The 19,884-nt window shown below is 37.6% G+C and overlaps 10 protein-coding genes across 10 annotated transcripts; 4 read left to right on the top strand and 6 right to left on the bottom strand.

Annotated features, from left to right (window-relative positions):
- Nucleotides 1-59: 59 nt before the first annotated feature.
- Nucleotides 60-1,374, top strand: SPOG_03970 (iron ion transporter). Its single transcript, XM_013166234.1, has 3 exons — nucleotides 60-262; nucleotides 318-708; nucleotides 830-1,374. Exons 1-3 carry the CDS (start codon nucleotides 234-236, stop codon nucleotides 1,223-1,225), a joined length of 816 nt encoding a protein of 271 aa, XP_013021688.1. The 5' UTR covers nucleotides 60-233; the 3' UTR covers nucleotides 1,226-1,374.
- Nucleotides 1,300-4,288, top strand: SPOG_03969 (leucine-tRNA ligase). Its single transcript, XM_013166233.1, has one exon. It carries the CDS (start codon nucleotides 1,469-1,471, stop codon nucleotides 4,100-4,102), a length of 2,634 nt encoding a protein of 877 aa, XP_013021687.1. The 5' UTR covers nucleotides 1,300-1,468; the 3' UTR covers nucleotides 4,103-4,288.
- SPOG_03968 (SNARE Gos1) lies at nucleotides 4,259-6,658 on the top strand. The gene has a single exon (XM_013166232.1). The coding sequence runs from the start codon at nucleotides 4,498-4,500 to the stop codon at nucleotides 5,044-5,046; it is 549 nt and encodes a 182-aa protein (XP_013021686.1). The 5' UTR covers nucleotides 4,259-4,497; the 3' UTR covers nucleotides 5,047-6,658.
- On the bottom strand, nucleotides 4,973-6,134 carry SPOG_03967 (F1-F0 ATPase assembly protein). The gene is made up of 3 exons (XM_013166231.1): nucleotides 5,695-6,134; nucleotides 5,357-5,626; nucleotides 4,973-5,312 (listed from the first exon to the last, which is right to left on the bottom strand). The coding sequence occupies exons 1-3, from the start codon at nucleotides 6,010-6,012 to the stop codon at nucleotides 5,115-5,117; spliced, it is 786 nt and encodes a 261-aa protein (XP_013021685.1). The 5' UTR covers nucleotides 6,013-6,134; the 3' UTR covers nucleotides 4,973-5,114.
- SPOG_03966 (alpha-1,2-mannosyltransferase) lies at nucleotides 6,029-8,385 on the bottom strand. The gene is made up of 7 exons (XM_013166230.1): nucleotides 8,236-8,385; nucleotides 8,072-8,197; nucleotides 7,959-8,027; nucleotides 7,730-7,896; nucleotides 7,508-7,665; nucleotides 6,151-7,469; nucleotides 6,029-6,057 (listed from the first exon to the last, which is right to left on the bottom strand). The coding sequence occupies exons 1-6, from the start codon at nucleotides 8,357-8,359 to the stop codon at nucleotides 6,578-6,580; spliced, it is 1,536 nt and encodes a 511-aa protein (XP_013021684.1). The 5' UTR covers nucleotides 8,360-8,385; the 3' UTR covers nucleotides 6,029-6,057; nucleotides 6,151-6,577.
- Nucleotides 8,386-8,539: 154 nt separating this feature from the next.
- Nucleotides 8,540-11,524, bottom strand: SPOG_03965 (calcineurin responsive transcription factor Prz1). The gene has a single exon (XM_013166229.1). It carries the CDS (start codon nucleotides 10,955-10,957, stop codon nucleotides 8,888-8,890), a length of 2,070 nt encoding a protein of 689 aa, XP_013021683.1. The 5' UTR covers nucleotides 10,958-11,524; the 3' UTR covers nucleotides 8,540-8,887.
- Nucleotides 11,525-11,823: 299 nt separating this feature from the next.
- Nucleotides 11,824-13,461, bottom strand: SPOG_03964 (carbohydrate kinase). Its single transcript, XM_013166228.1, has 3 exons — nucleotides 13,329-13,461; nucleotides 13,203-13,280; nucleotides 11,824-13,084 (listed from the first exon to the last, which is right to left on the bottom strand). The coding sequence occupies exons 1-3, from the start codon at nucleotides 13,366-13,368 to the stop codon at nucleotides 12,117-12,119; spliced, it is 1,086 nt and encodes a 361-aa protein (XP_013021682.1). The 5' UTR covers nucleotides 13,369-13,461; the 3' UTR covers nucleotides 11,824-12,116.
- A 134-nt stretch (nucleotides 13,462-13,595) lies between these two features.
- SPOG_03963 (S-methyl-5-thioadenosine phosphorylase) lies at nucleotides 13,596-14,958 on the bottom strand. The gene is made up of 3 exons (XM_013166227.1): nucleotides 14,758-14,958; nucleotides 14,134-14,694; nucleotides 13,596-14,069 (listed from the first exon to the last, which is right to left on the bottom strand). Exons 1-3 carry the CDS (start codon nucleotides 14,845-14,847, stop codon nucleotides 13,809-13,811), a joined length of 912 nt encoding a protein of 303 aa, XP_013021681.1. The 5' UTR covers nucleotides 14,848-14,958; the 3' UTR covers nucleotides 13,596-13,808.
- A 452-nt stretch (nucleotides 14,959-15,410) lies between these two features.
- Nucleotides 15,411-16,965, top strand: SPOG_03962 (export adaptor Nmd3; the record flags this gene model as incomplete). The annotated part of the gene is made up of 2 exons (XM_013166226.1): nucleotides 15,411-16,893; nucleotides 16,934-16,965. 2 exons carry the CDS (start codon nucleotides 15,411-15,413, stop codon nucleotides 16,963-16,965), a joined length of 1,515 nt encoding a protein of 504 aa, XP_013021680.1.
- SPOG_03961 (CCR4-Not complex subunit Mot2) lies at nucleotides 16,928-18,905 on the bottom strand. The gene is made up of 3 exons (XM_013166225.1): nucleotides 18,679-18,905; nucleotides 18,441-18,620; nucleotides 16,928-18,342 (listed from the first exon to the last, which is right to left on the bottom strand). Exons 1-3 carry the CDS (start codon nucleotides 18,729-18,731, stop codon nucleotides 17,163-17,165), a joined length of 1,413 nt encoding a protein of 470 aa, XP_013021679.1. The 5' UTR covers nucleotides 18,732-18,905; the 3' UTR covers nucleotides 16,928-17,162.
- Nucleotides 18,906-19,884: the final 979 nt, after the last annotated feature.

Below are 19,884 nucleotides of genomic sequence, written 5' to 3'. Positions count from 1 at the left end.
CCAGAAATTGTTATGAATAAGACGTTTGTTTTGGTCATGAATGACTTTCCTTCTATTAGATTCAACAACTCTTTCACTAGACCCGACCCTACCAAACAACGAACTAATCGTACATTTCAGTCATACTTTTCAAAAGCCGCCCTTTTTCATTACGACTACATGTTAATATCTTTTTTGTATTGATCCCCTAGTGAAACAACCAAGAGAAAGAAAGGAGAAGAAAAAAAGGTGTCATGGATATTCAAACTTTGTTAGCGGCTAGGTATGAATTGGAGTGTTTTTCTTATAGCCATTTTTATCTAACGGTTGCTTTCTAGTTCAGGTTCCGTTGCGAGTCGAGTCATTTGTCATCCAATTGATACTATTACCGTTCATAAACAAACTGTCGGGAGCTTTTCGTTTCGAAATACGCCTTTAAAAGCCTACTATCGCGGATTACCGATCTCTTTGACTCTTATTACTCCTGCAACATGTCTATATATGTCTACTTATGTAGAATCTAAAAGGAGATTAAAGGACTATTTGGGTGACGGTGTTTTATTGTATTCTGCTTGCGGAATGACTGCTGAAGTTGTCAGTAGTTTTGTATGGACACCTCTGGAAGTCATTAAAGCTCGCACTCAAATTTCTCAACATGGGGTGATCCCGACCATCTCAAATTTACGAAAGCAAGAAGGAATTAAAGGATTCTATCGCGGTTACTGGATGGTAAGGGAATTCTAGTGTATGAAAATGGACAGATATCTTTCTGCTTCATTTTATTGGTTTTATGAAATATACGAGTTTATTATTTTTATACCTTTCAGATCAATTGCTAATTCTTTTCCAGGGTATTGCCATCTACTTGCCAACAACAGTAAGTTGGTGGGTAATGTATGAAGAGACAAAAAAGTGGTTACGAGCAAAAACAAATTTTGATATTTCAATAGTGGCGCCTCTTTCTTCGGCACTTGGTACTGTCGTAGCAACTACTATTTCTACTCCTCTAGACATAGTAAAGACTCGTTATCAGGTTGCAACTTCTTCAGCCATGCAGAAGACAGAGTTTGCAAACATTTCCGGTAATAAAATTAAAATTTCTGACGTTGCTAGGCTTCTGTTCAAAGAACACGGACTTAAAGGCTTCACTCGTGGGTTAATGTTTCGAATGGGATATATTATGCCTTCAGGTATGATTTCAATGTCCGTCTTTGAATCATTTAGAGGAGGCGGTGTCAATGAATAAACATTTACAAGAAACTTCATTTCTTTTTCCTTTTATTTTCAATAACTTTTCTTCTTTTCATTCCTCCGCTCCTCGTTTCTTTCATTCAGTCCTACCGTGTACCAACTCACCATCAACGCGTATATACCCAGATTCCGAAGATCATTTCAATTCACATTATCTTTAATAATTACCTACTTGTTTTTCTTTTTTTATGTTTTTCAAATAAAAATTTGTTTCCTGTTTCTATGACTTTCATGTGATATGCAGCTTTCTAATTCCAGGGTGGTTCCAAGATTGCTACGGTCGCCAAACAAAATAAACATATTATCATCAAAAAAGACAATTTCTGTCGATCATTTTAAGCAAAATTTTCTGGATATCGAAAAAAAATGGAAAAAAAAATGGGCTAAACAGTCGCCGTTTCCAGTCGGTGAGTCAGGCGAAAATAAGTACATTCTAAGTATGTTTCCATACCCAAGTGGTTCGTTACATATGGGTCATGTACGAGTATACACTATATCAGATACTTTGTCTAGGTATTATAGGATGAAAGGTTTCAATGTAGTCCATCCCATGGGGTGGGATGCATTTGGTCTTCCTGCTGAAAATGCTGCTATTGAGCATCACATATCTCCCAAGTCATGGACAAAGTCAAATATAGAGAAGATGAAGCGTCAGTTCGAATACATGAACGTTCATTTTGATTGGGATCGAGAAATCGTTACCTGTGATCCTGCTTACTATAAATGGTGCCAGTACCTCTTTATACAGCTTTTTAAGAAAGGATTAGCGTACCAGGATGATGCTTTAGTAAATTGGGATCCTGTGGATTGTACGGTTTTAGCGAACGAACAAGTCGATTCACAGGGTCGTTCTTGGAGAAGCGGTGCTGTTGTGGAGAAAAAGAACCTTTGCCAATGGTTTTTCAAAATATCTGATTACTCCGAACAGCTTTTGAATGATTTAGACCATTTACGTTCTTGGCCTGAAAAGGTAAAAAAGATGCAGCAAAATTGGATTGGTAAGAGCAAGGGCTTAGAAATTAAATTCAAAACGAATCAGAATTATACTATAAATATCTATACAACAAGGCCCGAAACGGTTTTTGGTGCTGCCTTTATAGGGCTTTCAAAGTCTCACCCGTTAATTCAGTCAGAATCTCAAAAGGATGATACTTTAGGAAATATCCTTAAAAATGATTATTCAAGTAATGTTGGCTTTAAGCTTCCTATCATTGCTTATAATCCTCTCACTACTACACCGATCCCAGTCTATTATGCTCCATATGTGGTTGATGAACATGGAACCGGTGCTGTTATGGGAGTCCCTATGCATGATATAAGAGACTTCAGTTTCGCAACTAACAATGACATTTTTTGGTCCCCGAAACATGTAGTTCTTCCTCCAAAATCCGAAGCAGTAAAACACGAATCACCTTATACAGGAATTGGTGTAATGTCAGAAATATGCGGTGAGTATAAGGGTATGAATAACCGAGAAGCCGCACTGAAAGTATCAAAGGCATTACAAAACCTTGATACAGCCCAATTAGTTACGAAATACCGACTAAGAGACTGGCTCGTTTCGAGACAAAGGTTTTGGGGTACCCCAATTCCTATTGTGCACTGTGATAGCTGTGGAGCAGTCCCTGTTCCTGAGCATGAACTGCCCGTTGAATTACCTGAACTAACGGATATATATGGTAAGGGATCGTCCCCTCTGGCTAATTTAGAGTCTTGGGTAAAAACTGATTGTCCTCAATGTAAGCAGCCTGCCAGAAGAGAAACAGACACAATGGACACGTTTGTGGATTCTTCCTGGTATTTCTTTAGATTTTTAGATCCTAAGAATGAAAATCTCCCTTTTGATCCGAAGAAAATAGAAAATGACATGCCTGTTGATATATATATTGGTGGCATAGAACATTCTATTTTGCATCTTTTATATTCACGGTTTTTGGCGAAGGCTATGAAGGATATCGGGCTTTGGAAAAATGATAATTTAAAAAATGAGCCATTTACCAGATTGATTACACAAGGAATGGTTCACGGACCTACTTATGTGAGTCAATCGACCGGAAGAATTCTCAAGCCAGATCAAGTCGAAAAAATATCGGACAATTTTGTCAACACTGCTAATCCCGATGACAAAGTGGATTTATGCTACTTCAAAATGAGTAAAAGTAAACACAACGGAGTTGATCCGGTTAACACCATTTTACGCTGGGGTTCTGACGTGACAAGGGCACATTTACTATTTTCGGCCCCTGTTGACGGCGTATTACAATGGGATAGCACAGGAATCGTCGGTGCTGAACGCTGGCTACTTCGTTTAGCAACATGTGTTCAAAACATACAGCAAATGACCCAAACTGATGTGTCTAATTTATCAAATATGAATGATAAAACATTGGAGTTACTAGAACAGACCCATGGGTACATGAATGCTTGTGCAAAGAACTACGAAAATATCTTTTCTTTGAATTTAATTATATCGGATTCCATGAAACTAACTAATGCCATTCACAACTGTTTAAAAGACAATAGTGCACCAAGGTCCGCATTAAAGACATCTGTGGAGGTATTGGTACAATGTATTGCACCAGTTGTCCCTTGTATTTCTAGTGAACTTTGGAATTGTCTAGGACATAAAGACTCTGTTTATAAAAGTTGGCCTTCTATGCAAAAGCCCGTAATTACCAAAAAAACAGTTTCTATCCCTGTTCAGATTAATGGAAAATGGAGGCTTCAAGTTCATGTTCCAAATAATTGTTTAGACGAGAAGCTGGTTATGAAGGCTGTTTTGGCGCACCCGAATGCACATCAATGGATAGGAGACAAAAAAGTCGTAAGGACTATTGTCAAACCCAAAGTTGTGAGCCTGGTTGTGAAATAATTAATTTTCAAGTCTAATGTTTTGAGTTATTTAGCATTTTACTAATGTTGGTTTCCTTTGAAATCATGTGTAATGAATGAACGCTCGTTCACAGTTCTTGGTATATTGTACTTTTAAATTTCAATAATTGAAGTTATCTATATTAAAACGCTATAAGTATAAAATCTCCTTTATTGATGAAGCGTCTATTTAAAAGTAAACTGGTCTGCTGTAAACATTGAGGTGTTTCCCGTGAACCTCCATAATACCCAAAAAGCCAATTGAATTACCCTACTGTACATTTTACGCATAAGATTATCATTAGAGTGAAGAATTCATAAGTAATAACAAGATTTAAGTACGTTTTATTTTTGGTTTTCGCCGGGAAGTATTTTCGTGAACAAAACAGCCTCAATATGAAGTCAATGCTTTTAAGAGACTCTGTGAAAAAGGCATCTCAATTTCAAAAAGTACTCCATAAAGATCCAACTCAAGCTGAAAAATTATTGGAAGAACGCCGACAACTGTTGGAACAAGCAAAGTCAGCATCAGAAGATGATGATTCACACTCTAAAGTTAGCTTACAATCTCATTGGGAACGCCTAAAACGTGATGAAAATTTAATGAAGAGAGTACTAAGCAATGGGGCTAGCTTAACTGGGCCGGATAATGTTGAGAATGTTAGAACTATGGAGAACATGTATGAACTGCAAGAAGCGAACTCACTGGATAATTCTATTCGAGGAACTAATGAACTACTTGAGCGAGCACTAGCTACTCGTGAAGATTTTGAGTATCAGAATAGTGTCCTCCAAAACGTCTCTGATCGTATTAATCATGTGGCATTATCTATACCATTTATAAACCAAGTTTTACGAAAAACAAAATCTAGAAAGCAAAGAGATGTTATTCTTCTATCTGTTTTAATATCCACCTTAACCTTGCTTTTCTTCTTTTTCCACTAAAGCTTTCGTTATGGAGTGCAAATGAATGTACCATATCCGTTGATCCTTTTCATTAATTATTCTTTTGTTTATTCCTTGTTAGACTGGCTTTTCAGAAACTCACAAGCAGCATGAAACTCTGTTAACTCTTTCTCTGTCGGAAAGCCCGTGGCTGCCCATCTTATCTTGCAAGATTCATCGAGTAAAAACACATTTCCAACCAGTCGATTGTTCCACTGGATTTCCGGGTAGCGTAATCGTCTGTTCAATGCAATAACGTAATTGTTCTATATCGTTAGTCGAGTCAAGCTCAAGAATATAATCCACTTACCCAACTTTCCTTTGAAGGAAGAGAGCGTTTGATACTTCCGGAAAACATTCGTGTCAAAAAGTACTTGAGTATATTTGACTGAACGTTGAAAAAGAAGACAGGAAAGTCGGTAACTTTATCGATTCCCGTTATCCATTGCTTACACTGGTTTTCTCCATAACTATTACCAAAGAGCAACAATATAAAGGGCTTCCCCAAGCAATTCTTGTAAAGATCAACTTTTTCTTTGGATAAAGATTTTCCTTCGAAATTGTACATCCAGAGAGAGGACTGAAAACTGTTAATATATTTGCGACTCTAACCTTGCTGGCGACAACTTTTGATTATGATAATCTTACCTCCTTTTTGAACACCCTTGGTGGAGCATAGAATAATTTTCCCTTTTTTTCTTGAACTTCAGAAATATCTTGGACTATGGATCCTCTCATTTCTCTGAGAATTTTGTCTTGTCGTTGACCGGCTGTCAACTTGGATTGTTTATTGTTCACTGCATATGAGCTATCGAGAGGAGGTTGTGCAAGACCAATTGGTGTTAATAATTTAGGTATTTTAACAACCTCTTGACTGGAACTTTGACTGTAATTGCGTATACATCCTAAAGGTTTCAGGCAAACGCCAGTAAGTGTGTTCAGATTTCTCAGACTTAAGTACGGCATAAAAGCTGCTTTTCTGTAAATTGTTTCAGAATTAATGAATTAAGACTACCAAAATGAGTTAGAATATGCAAAGATTTAACGAAAACGACACAACTGAATTACGAAGTCATCTTAACAATTCAGATATGCTATTGTTACCTGTATGTGATATATGTTACTGGGTTTTCAAAATGAAAAAGTCAATGTTAAATTATATGGATTGAGTCAAATTTGGAATAAATACCTCTGAAGGTTATAAAAAAGAAAGGAATAAAATCAATAAGCAGTGTTTAATAACTGGATTTTGACAACGACAGCAGATGTCAATATACTTCCATACATGATCATGATGAAAACATCTTCTTTTTGCTTGAGACGAATAAAATTCATGCGTTATATGACCAACTTGTGAAAATAAAGTAGGCTTGAGTGTAATAGCTAAAGGTTATGAGTAATGGTATGCCGGTTTGTCGCAGTTGGAATAAAAAAGGTAAACGACTTTGCATTGATATCCGTTCTCTTACTCATTAATCTATGATTGTTATTAAGAATCTAAACGGTCATAACTAAATCTCATGAACACGTGTCAATTTTTTTTAGCTGTGTATATACCTATTCCATGATTTCGAATCAAATCAGCTAATGGAAGCTCATCCGCGTCGTCCAGATCAACGTGGTAAGGTATGTAGCTTAACAGCTGTAGACCTTTTGTATCTTCCTCGGACTGTAAAAGGGCGACGGGACAAACAAATATGGGAGAAACGGGAAGACCTGAAGAAGCTAGGTTCATGAATTCCTTCTCCGGAAATTGGTTTTTATAATAATCATCCCAAAATCGGGATAATGACTGATCCTTGGAATAGTTATACAGTTGGACAACATTCACTGGACTAGATTCTGGAAGAGCTAGCATCCATGTCGGTGCTGTATAAGTTCTCCAATAGTATATCGTTGTTGGACGATGACTGATGGAAGTCTGATTCAAGATACCATTGTCACGAAGCAATGAACTGAGTTCTACAACGGAAGGAACTACTCCGTTCTGATGCATAATTCCATAAAATACTGACATAATGGTTGAATAAATAATAAACAACAGTAGGAGAAATCGCGAATTTATGTATTGAGCCGCAAAAACCACATAGAGAGAGCCAGCAGGTAGTAAAAACCTGGCTTCTTGATGCGGAAAAATGGAGAGTACAAGAACAGGAAAAATCCAAAACCATGCATGGGCTTTTCGTAAGTTCCAAAGTGGAAACACAAGGAGTAGCGGCCCACATAGCAAAGGAACGTTAACAAATAGATGCTGAGTCTTGGAATGAATCCCGTGTAAGGCTAGGTTTTCAAACCGAGAGTTATACATAATGTTGTTGAAGGGAGTAACTGTAAATTTTCCATAAAATTTATAATCTTCGTAAAGGCACAGAGAAGAGACCAAAGCACATGAAAAAATCATTAGAAGTACATGATTAAAAACCCTATATTATTAGTAATAACGTTGCGGAATATTACATACGAAAGCTTGTTTGTTCTGTTAATTTTCAACCATTGAATGCCGTAATAAAAGTAAGGCACAAGGACGAATGCAAGAAAAGTAATTCTTGTAAACATTCCAATCGTAGTGCTTATAGATGCTGCCACAGACAACCAGTAGCTATTCCTATTATTCACCGACTTTTGATATTGTTAATAACAAACCTTTATCAATTAAGCTTTTTGAAGCGAATTGGAAACGTACAGAGACAGCTAATTTAGAAAGAAACATAATAGCTAGAAAGGTGAACACAGTTTCCATAGAATTCGTAATTGTGTGCGTCTGGAAGCTACTAGCCAAAAATGATGAGGAATACAGAATTAGGGATTTCCACTTTTTGGCTGGAGGAACGATTCTGCATATACTAAAATCTGCCTTTGTTAGTTCAGGACAAGAAAAAACTCATCGCAAGTATTGAACAAGCCTATCTTACCGATTACCAGCGACCATAGAAACATGGTAAATCTAGCCAGCAGAAATATAGTATCCGGTTTACAAAAGTCTTAAAAATATTGTTAGGGCTTAATAATTGAGCGTAAGGCATACCATGGCAAGTCACTTTTGCAGTGTAAAACGCAGGCAGAAGCATAATATACAACGGAAATATAGATCGAATTGGTCTTTCAGATGTGAATTCCCAAGGAAGCTCAACTTTCCAGCCAAGAAATTTCCCTAAATTATTAGTGATAGGACAAAGCTATGGCACTTACCAGCAATTATTTGTAAAGACTGCAATTGCTCATCAGGATGAATATATGAATTACTTTGAGATATCCAAAGGCGAAAACATAACAAAAAGGCATATATAATAACGTATTTTCGATATTTCTGCATATTTGCTTACCGTGGTGAGACGACTGGTGTGAAACTACCAATGCTTGCTTATAATAGCGTAGATTGCAACCATCTCGAATTTAATATTACCTTTGGACATTTACTAATAAATGGGTTAAAATGCAATTGTTTGAATAATTGTTATACGAAAACAGATAGCTAAACAAAGACAGGCTACTAATTTTTACCAAAAAGCGTTATTATTAAAGAGATTTAAAAAGCACCATCATATTAATTATGGTTCTGACGATGGTCTTTGACAGTATTGGATTATTAATGCCGAAACTTCAAAATCGTTTATAAACAGAGAATTTGCTGAGCAACGTAAGAGGGGGTAAAATAAGAAAAAGAATAATAGAAAAAATAAAGAAACAAGAGAAACAAGAGAAACAAGAAATTAAAACAAGAAAAACAAAGGATAGCGTCTTTTGAAATAAAGTTACAGAAAAGAACAAAATGCATGAAGCATGTCCTAGAAAAAAATCTATAATGAAATAAAGCAAACATAAAGGGTATTCAACTTTGTCTTCAAAAGTTGTTTGGGTCTTCGTCCAAAGCTTGATCAGTTTTGTTCGTACCACTCCTTCTAGCGGGTGGAACGCTTATTCCTCTATCCGCTGCAATCTTTAAACACTTCTGACCGACTTCGCTTTTATAGTGTCGGTTTAAGGCATCCATTCTAGCAAACCGCTGATGACATGTAGGACAACCAAAAGCTTTGATACCACTATGCAATTGTTCATGCCGCCGCTTATCATGTTGCCTTGCGAATGATTTTCCACAGATTGAACATTGAAAAGGACGATAATTCGTATGAGTGTTCATATGACTTTTCAGATTGTATGCACGAGTAAACCGTTTTCCGCAATTAGGAAACGAACAAACAAAATTATTTTCTGGCTTCGAGTTACCCTTTTTTGCTGCTGACTCGTTAGTTATTGGGTTCTCAGAACCAGTTATATTTAACGACCGGCTTCGAGGACGAGTTGCATTGATTGACAGATGATCCATAGAATCAGGAGGGTTGCCATCATCATTGCCAAAGTTATTATCATGATAACCTTCGTAATTACTATACCCCCTTTGATGCTTTTGCGACATTTGCGGACCCAGGTTAAAAACATCCAACCGTGGACCTGCACTATTAGAACGACTTCGTTTTACATCTTCCGAAACTACATCATTTGATGAAGAAATGTTTCCACTAGCATTAAGCATTGAAGGATAGTTTGAAGCACCATTTAACCTTTCTCGATGTGCCAAAAAAGAATTGTACTCAAGACCAAAATCTTCAACGTATTTTGCTGGAGAAGACGGTACAACATTAATTTTTGGCGCTAGAAGAGAAGAGTCATCTTCAGTCTCTGTTTTTACTACCGAGGTTTCGTTTTTTATGTCAGGAAAATTTTCCTTAGGAAAACCTACGTTGGGCAAAGAAATGTTTTGAGGGCTGTCAGAATTTTGGGAATGTTTGTAGTCACCAGGATGAACGATAGCAGGAACGGAGGAAAAGGGTGCTAATCCATTGGGTACCGAACTTTGGTTGAGTGCCGCTTGGTTTTTTCTAGTTGCTTCTTCCTCATACTCGACTGAAGATTGATTAGAGAATTCGGCAGGCGTGTTTTCATGAACAAACGATGGAGTTGAAAGGTTTGATAATACATCATACGGTTTAGAAACGTTCTGACTAGTAGTTTCTGCACTGGACTCTGCTTGAGTAAATCCTGTACCGGCTGTACTATTCAAAAAGTCCGATGATGCGTTGGGTTGCATATCGTCCGCAGGGGGAACATTTAAATTTTCTGTGACATACTCATTTTCGTAAATATCAAAACTGGAAAAATCTTGTTGTTCTGGCAATTCGAGATCATCCTCAATGGCAGAAGCCTGAGACATAACGTCAATGTAATTAAGATTATCCGCATTATCAAACATTGTGTTCGGAGAGCGTAAATAAGGTGAACTAGGAATAGAAAACGAAGATGCAGGTGTATAAAATGGTGATGCTGAACGAGGGGAGGATAGTGGAGAAGCAGAGTAATCACTCCGATTGCTCCGAACAGAAAGAAACTGAGATGAGTCGATTTCAGCAAGAGGTAAGCTAGTATTGAATTCATAAATATCACCACGCGAAGGTCTAGAAGGGAGAGGAGTTAAAAGTTCCGGAGATCGGGAGGAATTAGCAATACCCGACGTTTCAGTATTAGTTGGCATTTGCAATTGAGAAAATGGAGAAGAATGTACTTCCGAATTAGACAAGTAAGGGTCAGAACTGGAACCTTCCAAAGGAGCGTCAACGTTTGGCTGTGTGAAGCTAAAAAATGGAACATTTAAGTCTTTCGAAGAAATATCTTGGACTGCAGGATAGGTACTTGAATGTGCTTTCGGTGAAACAGATACTTGAGAAGCTAAATGAGGGTTCGAATCGCGTTGCGAAGGAAAAGTAGACGGAGGCAATTCAGATTCAAATGTGTCTTGGAATAAAGGTAATAAGCCTGGTTGAAAAAGTCCATTAGGATTGGAAATCTCCTGGCTCTCGAAGTAAACTTCGGGAGAGTCTGAACTTCTGAAAGAATGATTCATTGGATAATTATTCATGGTCAATAATATAATATAAAACTCAAAAACACATATATAATCCAAAGAAATAAGGAAAACAGCAAGAAAAGATGGTTCACTTTAATTGATAGCTGTAGAGTAAGTGCGTACATACAAAAATGCCAATAGAAAGCTTCCAAAGAGATGGTTTTTTCTGTAATAGATATAAATGACAGCTGAAAATCCTAACACATTGGGATATTCTGCAAAAGTGTATTCGGCAATGAGAAGGTTATCAATAAATTACTGAAATGTAAAAGGAAACGTAAATGCACAAAAGACAAATGAAAAGTAATGCTACGCAGCTGAAATGCTTGACCTCTAGAATCGCCTTCGATAGAGTAAGTAAGCTGAGATTTGTATGGAAACTATTGAAAGCTGTTCCATATAAATTGAGCAGCGATTCCAAAGATAAAAATAATCTGGAAAGCTTTTTTTTTCAATAAATAATATAGTCGGAATCTAAAATAAAGGCGATCTGACTCTAAACCCGAATTCTTTGATGTTGGCTATTTGTGGGAGTCGACATAAAACTATATTGTAGATATTTTCTGCATTCTTTTTAGCGGATATACTGCTTACAGTAGCAAGAGCAGAAAGTTTGGAATTTTGTTCGTTTTGGAGAGAAATATGGAAAAATACGAGGCATAAGCGAAAGTAATTTCGGCGCCATTTATCTGATTCTAAGTGAGCTTTCAACTCTGGATTAACAAAGCTAAACAATGTTATAGTTGAAGACAAATATAAAGAAATTAAATTTTGTAAAGCGTTAATAAAAAAAAAGTATATAAACTTCTACACAAGTAGTTACGAAATTTAGAACGACCTAGTTTACAAAAGTCGGTATCTTTCTGCATTACGAAAGATGGCATTGAAACAAGAGAAGCTTTTAATTGAATAATAATGAATCTAACTACTTAGGATAGTGAAATAGAAACCAATAACTTTCATTAGGCATTCGTGGTTGTTCTCAATTTTGTAAGTCTGTAATTAATAATATCATTAATAGCAGGAAACAATTTCACTTTTTTTAAAAATTAACAGTTCCAAACTATAAGCATTTCTTTGCCCTTCTTTCATACTGTTGATCGCTGAAAAAAGAGAACAAATACGAACTCAGAAGTTGCCTCCAAGTTTATTATATGGCACGTTGAAGGTCTTAAAATCCGTGCTTAGTAACTTGGCGGACGGATTCAATATCATGATTTTGTAAATATTCATAATAAGCCTTCAATCTTTGGAACGCCGATTCGCCATTCCAGAGATCGATTCCGTTCTCCGTCTTTGTGAGCTTAGGGAGTCCATGCTGCTGAATAGCAAAAGATGCTGCAACAGTGGCCTTCACGCTAGATAAAACAATATTTCCTGTTCTATGGTACTCCAAAATAAGGGCGCCGCAAAATGTGTTACCTGCTCCTGTTGTGTCCAGTACGGAGTTTGGAGCCATGGGTACGCTAGGAAGATGAATAACATCGCGTTGAGCAAGAACTTCATCTTGGTGTGGAGCTGTCCGACTTGTAGAAGGAGCAATAAAGCATCCAGCAGACCCGCATCGGAGAACTGCCCATCCCTGTCCATTACTGCCAATCTGCATTTCTTGAAGTGCATATGCAAATTGTTCAGCCCTTTCTTTTGCTTCTTTTATGTCGACTGCAAGTAGGTTTGCTGTATCCACTTCATTGGGAGAAAATATGTCACAGTACTTCATTGCTTTTTGGCATACTGGCCAATTTTCAGGGCAACAAGATTCAGGAGTAGGCTCCCATATAACTTTAGGTCGATCTGTTAACGATCCGTATTTAGCAATTTCTTCGCTCATGCTAATAAAGTTTTTGGGGCTTGTTATAACATGGATAGTTTTGGATTCCATCGAGCCCGTTTCAACCAAATCTTGTGCTCGAATGGGCTTTTTCGGTGAAAGATACTCAAATAATCGTAACCCATTGTCATGTACACGGTTATACCCATATGTGGTTTTGCGCTCGGGGGTCTCACGATACACGATCCCAGCGTCTAAGCCGTCTAGTTCTGTCTTAACGCTTTCAGGAAAATCAGACCCTTTGTCCACAATGAGCCTTAATCGCTTACTTTCAGCGGTAGAGCTCCAAATCCGAGCACCGACTAATGCTTTCATTGCGCAGGTCAGTTTCATTAGCTCATGAAACAAGAAACGGTGTACAATAAATTTCTGAGATTTTACTTCCAACTCAGAGAATTTAGTTTACACAATTGCTAGCATGCTTACCAAAACTGCCTCCACCTCCAATTATATCCCGAATTTTCTTTCCCCCATCGAACTCAATCTCGTCGATAATGAACATTCCTACACTTGTTAAATTTACTTTGCTAGAATTTCAAACAATAACCATACCTGAAGTAACAAATTCCACCTCATTCTCTGATGCCGACATTTTTCGTACTTGGCAGAAATGAAAGAAAGTACTGAGAATAGGTATACCAAAGGATTAAGCGCTTAAATGGAGAGTATGTATGTTTAAGTATCTTGTCATTGTGTATGTAATGCTAATAACAATATGACAAGCACCAAATAGCGAAAGATAGCACACATATGTTAGTAAACAAATTTAAAGAAATATGCACATATACAATACTTTTCACTTATAACATGTATAAGATCCGAAAATTTTGAGAATATAACAATGATTAAGGGTTAAACCTTCAACGAATGTTTACTTATGCGAAGGGGTAAAATGGTGTTCAACTACGAAACAGTGCGTTTATGAAAACAGCTGAATAGTTAATCATAATAATCTAAAGAGAAATATTGTAGAACGATAAAGATTTCACTGGCTATTTTCCTGAAGAACTCCAGTAAAGGATATATCCTATCTTAGTGCAATGCCTTCAATGATGGGAAAAGGAATTGCAATTTACGAAGAACATTCAGATCGCGATGTTTGTAATTGGTTTGAATGCCAGTCTGAACGGTTTCGCGAAGGTTTTTGCCAATTAGTCCAGCCAAGAGTGGACCTTCAAGTTTGTCGATTGCTTCCATTAAGAAAAGCTTGGCGTTGTCACGGTTGTTGGCAAGATGTTGCATAACCGTTTCGACATTGACTGGTTCTTCATTGAAACGCCAGCAATCATAGTCCTAGTGTGATTAGCTAAATGTTCAAGGTATGTTGTAAGTTGCATAAGGAGAATCAATTACTTACAGTAGCCATGCAAACCATTTGGTAGGAAATTTCGGCTTCCCGAGCGAGTTTGGCTTCAGGAATGACAGACATGTTGATGACACTACCACCCCAGCTTCTGTATAGATTGCTTTCGGCACGGGTGCTGAAAGCAGGACCCTCCATGCACACTACCGTCAAGTCATTATTCTTGGTTCTAGAGTGAAGTTTGGCGCCATTTTGAAGCGACGAGCCGCACTGGCTAAGTACTCCATACAGATCCTGATCAAATGGGTCACCGAAACTAACGTGAGCGACACATCCAGATTCAAAAAATGTGTTCGGACGAGCACAAAGTGTACGGTCGATAATTTGACTAGGAAGAACGAAATCTTCGGGAGGAATTTCTTCGCGAAGAGAACCTACAGCACTGAAAGAAATGATAGCGTGAACCCCGAGGCTCTTTAAAGCAGCTATATTGGCACGAGCGGGAACATCCGTAGGAGTGTAGGTGTGACCAACACCGTGTCTAGCCAAAAAAGCGATTAAAAAACCAGACGCAGTACGAGCGATGGAAATGGGAGAAGCAGCATATCCCCAAGGCTACATTGTTAGATGCGTTTTTTATTTTTCTTTAACGTTATATATAATTTCATCATTACTTACTGTAACAGGATTAACTGTGTCAATGACTTCAAAGCCTGGAAGATCGTAAAATCCGCTTCCTCCAATAATACCAAGAAGAATAGGTGGCATTTTCTATTAAAAATGTACTAAAAGAATATGCGTAAAAAAGAAATTCCTATGAAATGAACGGGTCTTTGAAGCAGCAAGGACTCTGTGCTTTGCAAGTGGTAGAAAATGTAGTGGTGCAGTTTAAGTTTCTGTTTATTACCCAGACTTAAGAGTCATTTACCGATCGTAGTAGAATTGATTTATTCAAGAAAGAAGCGTAAAGAGAATAAAATAACTAAAAATTTTCGAAAAGAGGTGTCATCTAAAGACATGCAGTCCGCCTTTTTGGTGAGACCCTACTTCTTGTCATATCACACACATAGAAGAATAAATAAATAAATTGTTTATTCTTATGCACTATTAAAAAGCATTCATTTCAAATATACCAATGTTCCTGATTTATTTACAATGTCGATCACTTCGCTTATTTTAGCCTTATTTCTACCTTTAAAGAAGCGAGTGTGCTCGTATTATGTGAAAGCACTTTCACTTTCTTTTTTGTCTTTAGCCAACCTCAATCTTAAGAAATTCATCTTTAGAAATTGAGAGTATTGAGGTTCAAGCTTAATTAATAACAAACAAATATGGATATTGACAGTGGTAATTTTGGATATGCAATGGAGCCTGCAGAGCCCACGGCTTCAACTATTTTATGTTGTGAATGTGGCGTTCCCACTCAACCTAATGCGGCTGCAATGTGTATGGATTGTATTAAATTGACAACGGATATCACAACCGGAATCACTCGTGAGGGTACTATCAATCACTGCCGTGAATGTGAACGTTACATGCAACCTCCAAATCATTGGATTTTGGCACCTAACGAATCTCGTGAACTGATGGCAATCTGTTTGAAAAAGCTTCGTGGTTTAAACCAAGTCCGTTTGAATGATGCCAATTTTATTTGGACTGAGCCTCATTCTAGAAGAATCAAGCTTAAACTTACAGTACAAAAGGAAGCGTTCACAAATACCATTCTACAACAGGCTTTTCAGGTTGAGTTTGTTGTCAACAATACTCAATGCCCTGATTGTGCCCGTACATACACACCTCATATCTGGAAAGCAGTCGTTCAATGTCGCCAAAAGGTTCTTCATAAACGTACATTTTTATACCTTGAACAAGTTATCTTGAAGCACCGTGCACACTTGGTTACTGTTAATATTAAAGAAACCAAAGATGGCATTGATTTTTACTTCGCTCAAAGAGCCCATGCAGTCAAGATGATTGAATTTTTAAGTAGTGTTGTACCTATTCGTTTCAAGACTAGTGAGGAGCTTATTAGTGAAGACTTCAAGTCTAACACCGCTAATTATAAGTTTACCTATTCTACTGAAATCGTGCCCATCTGCAAAGATGATCTCGTTTGCTTGCCCAAGCCGGTGGCGAAGGCTCATGGAAACATTTCTCAACTTGTCTTATGCACCAAAGTTGGTCCATCTCTTCGCTTTATGGATCCCTTAACTTTGCAGACTTCCGATATGCTCCCCACCTCTTACTGGCGCTCTCCATTCCCTTCTTTGGCGGACATTACTGAACTGACGGAGTTTATCGTAGCCGACGTTGATTTCCTTGGTCCTACTAATGGAAAATATGCTCTTGCTGATGTCGAACTCATCAAGTCGTCTGATGGATCAACTCATATAGCTCGTACTCACCTTGGCTCCTTACTCAATGCAGGTGATACAGTTATGGGTTATCATCTTACTGTCACAAATTTCAATAATGAAGTCTTTGACACATTAAAAGCAGAATCTATTCCCGAAATTGTGCTAGTTAAGAAAACCTTCCCTCGCAGAAGCAAGAACCGTAACTGGAAGCTTAAGTCGATTGGTATGCAGCAAGCCGAAGACCTCAAGAAACAAGATGTTGAGCGTCAAGAACGTGACTTTGAATTATTCTTGCGCAATTTGGAAGAAGATCCTGAGCTTCGTCAAGGCGTTAATCTTTATAAGGATAGCAATAAAAAGAACGCAGCTGCTGATGCTGATATGGATGAGGAAGACGAAGTCGAAGAGGTTCCTCCCATTTCCGTTGATGAACTTTTGGATGATGTTGAAGCAATGCGTATTTAAGGTATTTTTAGGTTAAAATTTATTGGCTAAAGGTGTTAGACAAGCTGTCCTTTTTGGTAATTAATAGGTTTTTGGTTAAAAAATAATAATTGTATATAAACATATATACTCCTAAAATTAAGTATACATGAGTACTATATTGTAAACAATGTAGAAATTACATGGAAGATCCGTCATCAACTGTCAAGATAAGGATATATTATATCTACAAAAAAATAACAGATTTACGCCAATAACTTAACGAAAATATAAAGGGCAAGGTTAGAATCCAGGAGGAGGCATTACTTGTGTTAGCTCAGTTTCTCTTTGAGCTGTATTTTCATTCATAGTGTGATGGTCTTGCCCCAGATGCTTGTCAATAACAGAACGAGCATTAAACACAAACAGAGGAGGAAAAGACTTAATCTTTTCAAGATCGTCATCATTGAACCCGAAACCGTTCGCACTAAAAGTAGTTTGACCAAAAGGAGCAGTTAAATCGCGAATTGCAACATCTAACCACCTGGCACTATTTTCCTTTTGCGAGGGTAATTTTACAGAACGCAGTTGTTGCACGGTCGGTAGATGAGAAGGAAGAGACGGTGACTTCAAGGGATCTAAAGGCTGTTGATTTACAGCAGCACGAAGGCGTTCTTGTAAAACTGTGGGAGATAGCTTCGCCCAAGAAGCAGTGGGTGGCAGGGCAGATGATTCTTCATGGTGAAGGATGGTAGTTGTATGTCCAGGAGTTACATTGGCAGCAGCAGCCGATGAGTAAGGTGCAGTAACATTGGAAGAAGGTTGTGGGACTGAAGATTGTCCTGAATGGTGATTATCATCAGAGGCATTAGAGCCGCCGTCCGCCAGCGGTTTATTAATCGGCAACAAAGGAGTCTTGAAGTGTAAGGAAGGAGAAGGGGAATGATTAGCAGTAGCAATTCCATTCACTTTTCCAGGCAAATTACGACTATGCTGTAAGGAAGCAAGGTCTTCTTTTGTGTAGCTATCCACTTCATCGCCAGGTTCATGCAAGTACATACAAGAAGGATTTGGGCATTGCTGGTTCCTTAAATATGAAGTGCAATATTTAGTTGTTCCGTAAGAAGCACGCAAATGCCTTCCATCACTTATGCTACCGTCAATGGCAGCAATAGCTCGAGCGGCGTCCTCTTTTCTTTGATAAGTAATGTAAACCCCAACGTGGCCGTTTGCAGAATTGGCAGCGGCCTTTTTATTTATTGCAATTTTTATTATTTTTCCGTATTGACCAAAATAATCAAGACCTTTTAAGATATGGATGTTGTCTTCATTAGCAATCTTAGGAGAAAGCCCATTTACATAAGCCAAATTCTTTTGAACAACACGAATATTAGCTAAATGCTTTCTGCTTGAGGCTTCCACTTCTCTTCTTTCCTTCTCACGCTTTTTTCTTTCGTTTTTACGATGTAAATCCATCTTCCATCTATGAAAGTCGTTAGTATCAAGTATCCCATCCGCAAGACAAAAGAAAGCACAAATATTTAAGCTTCTTTCTTATTTCTGTTATAGTTCACTACTTACTCTTCTGCTGTCACGGGGCGCCATTGTACATTTTCTTCAGTATATAAGCGCCTGCAAGCTGGACAACGACCGTTCAGGTCTTCCTTGATATGATGCCAGCAAAATCTACAAACCCGATAACCACATTGACATGGCTTAAAATTCTTGTCGGATATGTCAATCTCTTCCATGCACAAGGGACTAGGTTTCAAGTTAGAAAAGGCCTAGAAACGGCTTATAAAAAACACAATTAACATACCACAACATATCATCTTCTTCTTCAGAAGAATACGAATCTTGTGACTTAAACATTTTGCTAAATCTTCCGTTTCGCTGTCCAAAGGTTAAGAGGCAGACTTTAAAGGAGAAACAAACGAGATGAGCAAGATTTTTCTATGTGAACTGTTTAAAAAACAAAAAAAGGTTTTGTTTCTTGGCACAAGTTCTCTTAAAAGCCGGTCTTTTCTTATGTTCGTTATTCCAAGTATATGGTGGTGAGTAGCACTGGGTTAGAAGAAGAGAAGTTTAACAATTAAGAATGAACGACTAGAAGCATCGGACATGTATAGGAATTCATAGGCATAAGAAGGCTTATATTCTATTTAACATTGACCTTAGTAGCTTAAATGCAAAAGTGCTTAAAGGTACGCTAAAAACATGAAGTTTTGAAGAGAGTATGCTATGGATGAAATTTCAGCAGGTTCCATGGAAACAATCTTGCATAAAGATGGAAAGAACATTCATTTGACATTATTTGCTTTTCTCAATGCCTTCCTGGAGGTTTCCTGAATAAATCTAGGAAGCTCAGTAAGCATTGTCTAGCTCAAGCTTTTCAGAAACTTGTATCCGTTCTTGGGCTGGAAGAAATTATCAAAATATATGAGTATTTTGATTCTTCTTAAGTCTTTTTTGGGCGTATCCAATGGCCATCATGAAATCTGCCATCTAACCCACCAATTTGTTACTGCTGAATTTGGCTTGAAAATAGAGAGTTGACAGAATAGCAAGAAGTTATCTAATTCTAATGTGGGTCACTCTAACTGGGAAGGCTTTGATGTGGTTCCTTACCTAACAAGGCATCTTACTGACTGTTTATGACTCAAGCCATAACAATATTCCTTGTATTGGGAGAAAAAGAATAGAAAGATGAAGCAAGAATTTTCTTACTGAAGGATTTAGATCAGGAAGGAATGATGACGAATTGGAAGTTCTGTTCAAGAAATTCAACAATGTCATCCAGTATGAATTCTCCTCAAACAGGTTTTTCGACTTACATAGCAGTTCATATATACATATAAACACTTACAAAATATTCATAGATGGATTTCATCTGCATCTCGTAGCTCTCCGATCGAGCTTTCGAGTTATGATCATCACTTTATAAAGGTAAATTTCAGGCTTGCAGATTCTTTCATGGTGAGTTTTATTTTTTTAAAGCTATTACGCTTTTTAGTAAAAGCAGGAA

The sequence above is a fragment of the Schizosaccharomyces cryophilus genome (genome assembly GCF_000004155.1).
Source record: "Schizosaccharomyces cryophilus OY26 unplaced genomic scaffold supercont4.1, whole genome shotgun sequence".
Taxonomy (NCBI): Eukaryota; Fungi; Ascomycota; class Schizosaccharomycetes; order Schizosaccharomycetales; family Schizosaccharomycetaceae; genus Schizosaccharomyces; species Schizosaccharomyces cryophilus.
The sequence above is the reverse complement of the archived record's forward strand: the minus strand, read 5'-3'. Positions and strand labels throughout refer to the sequence as shown.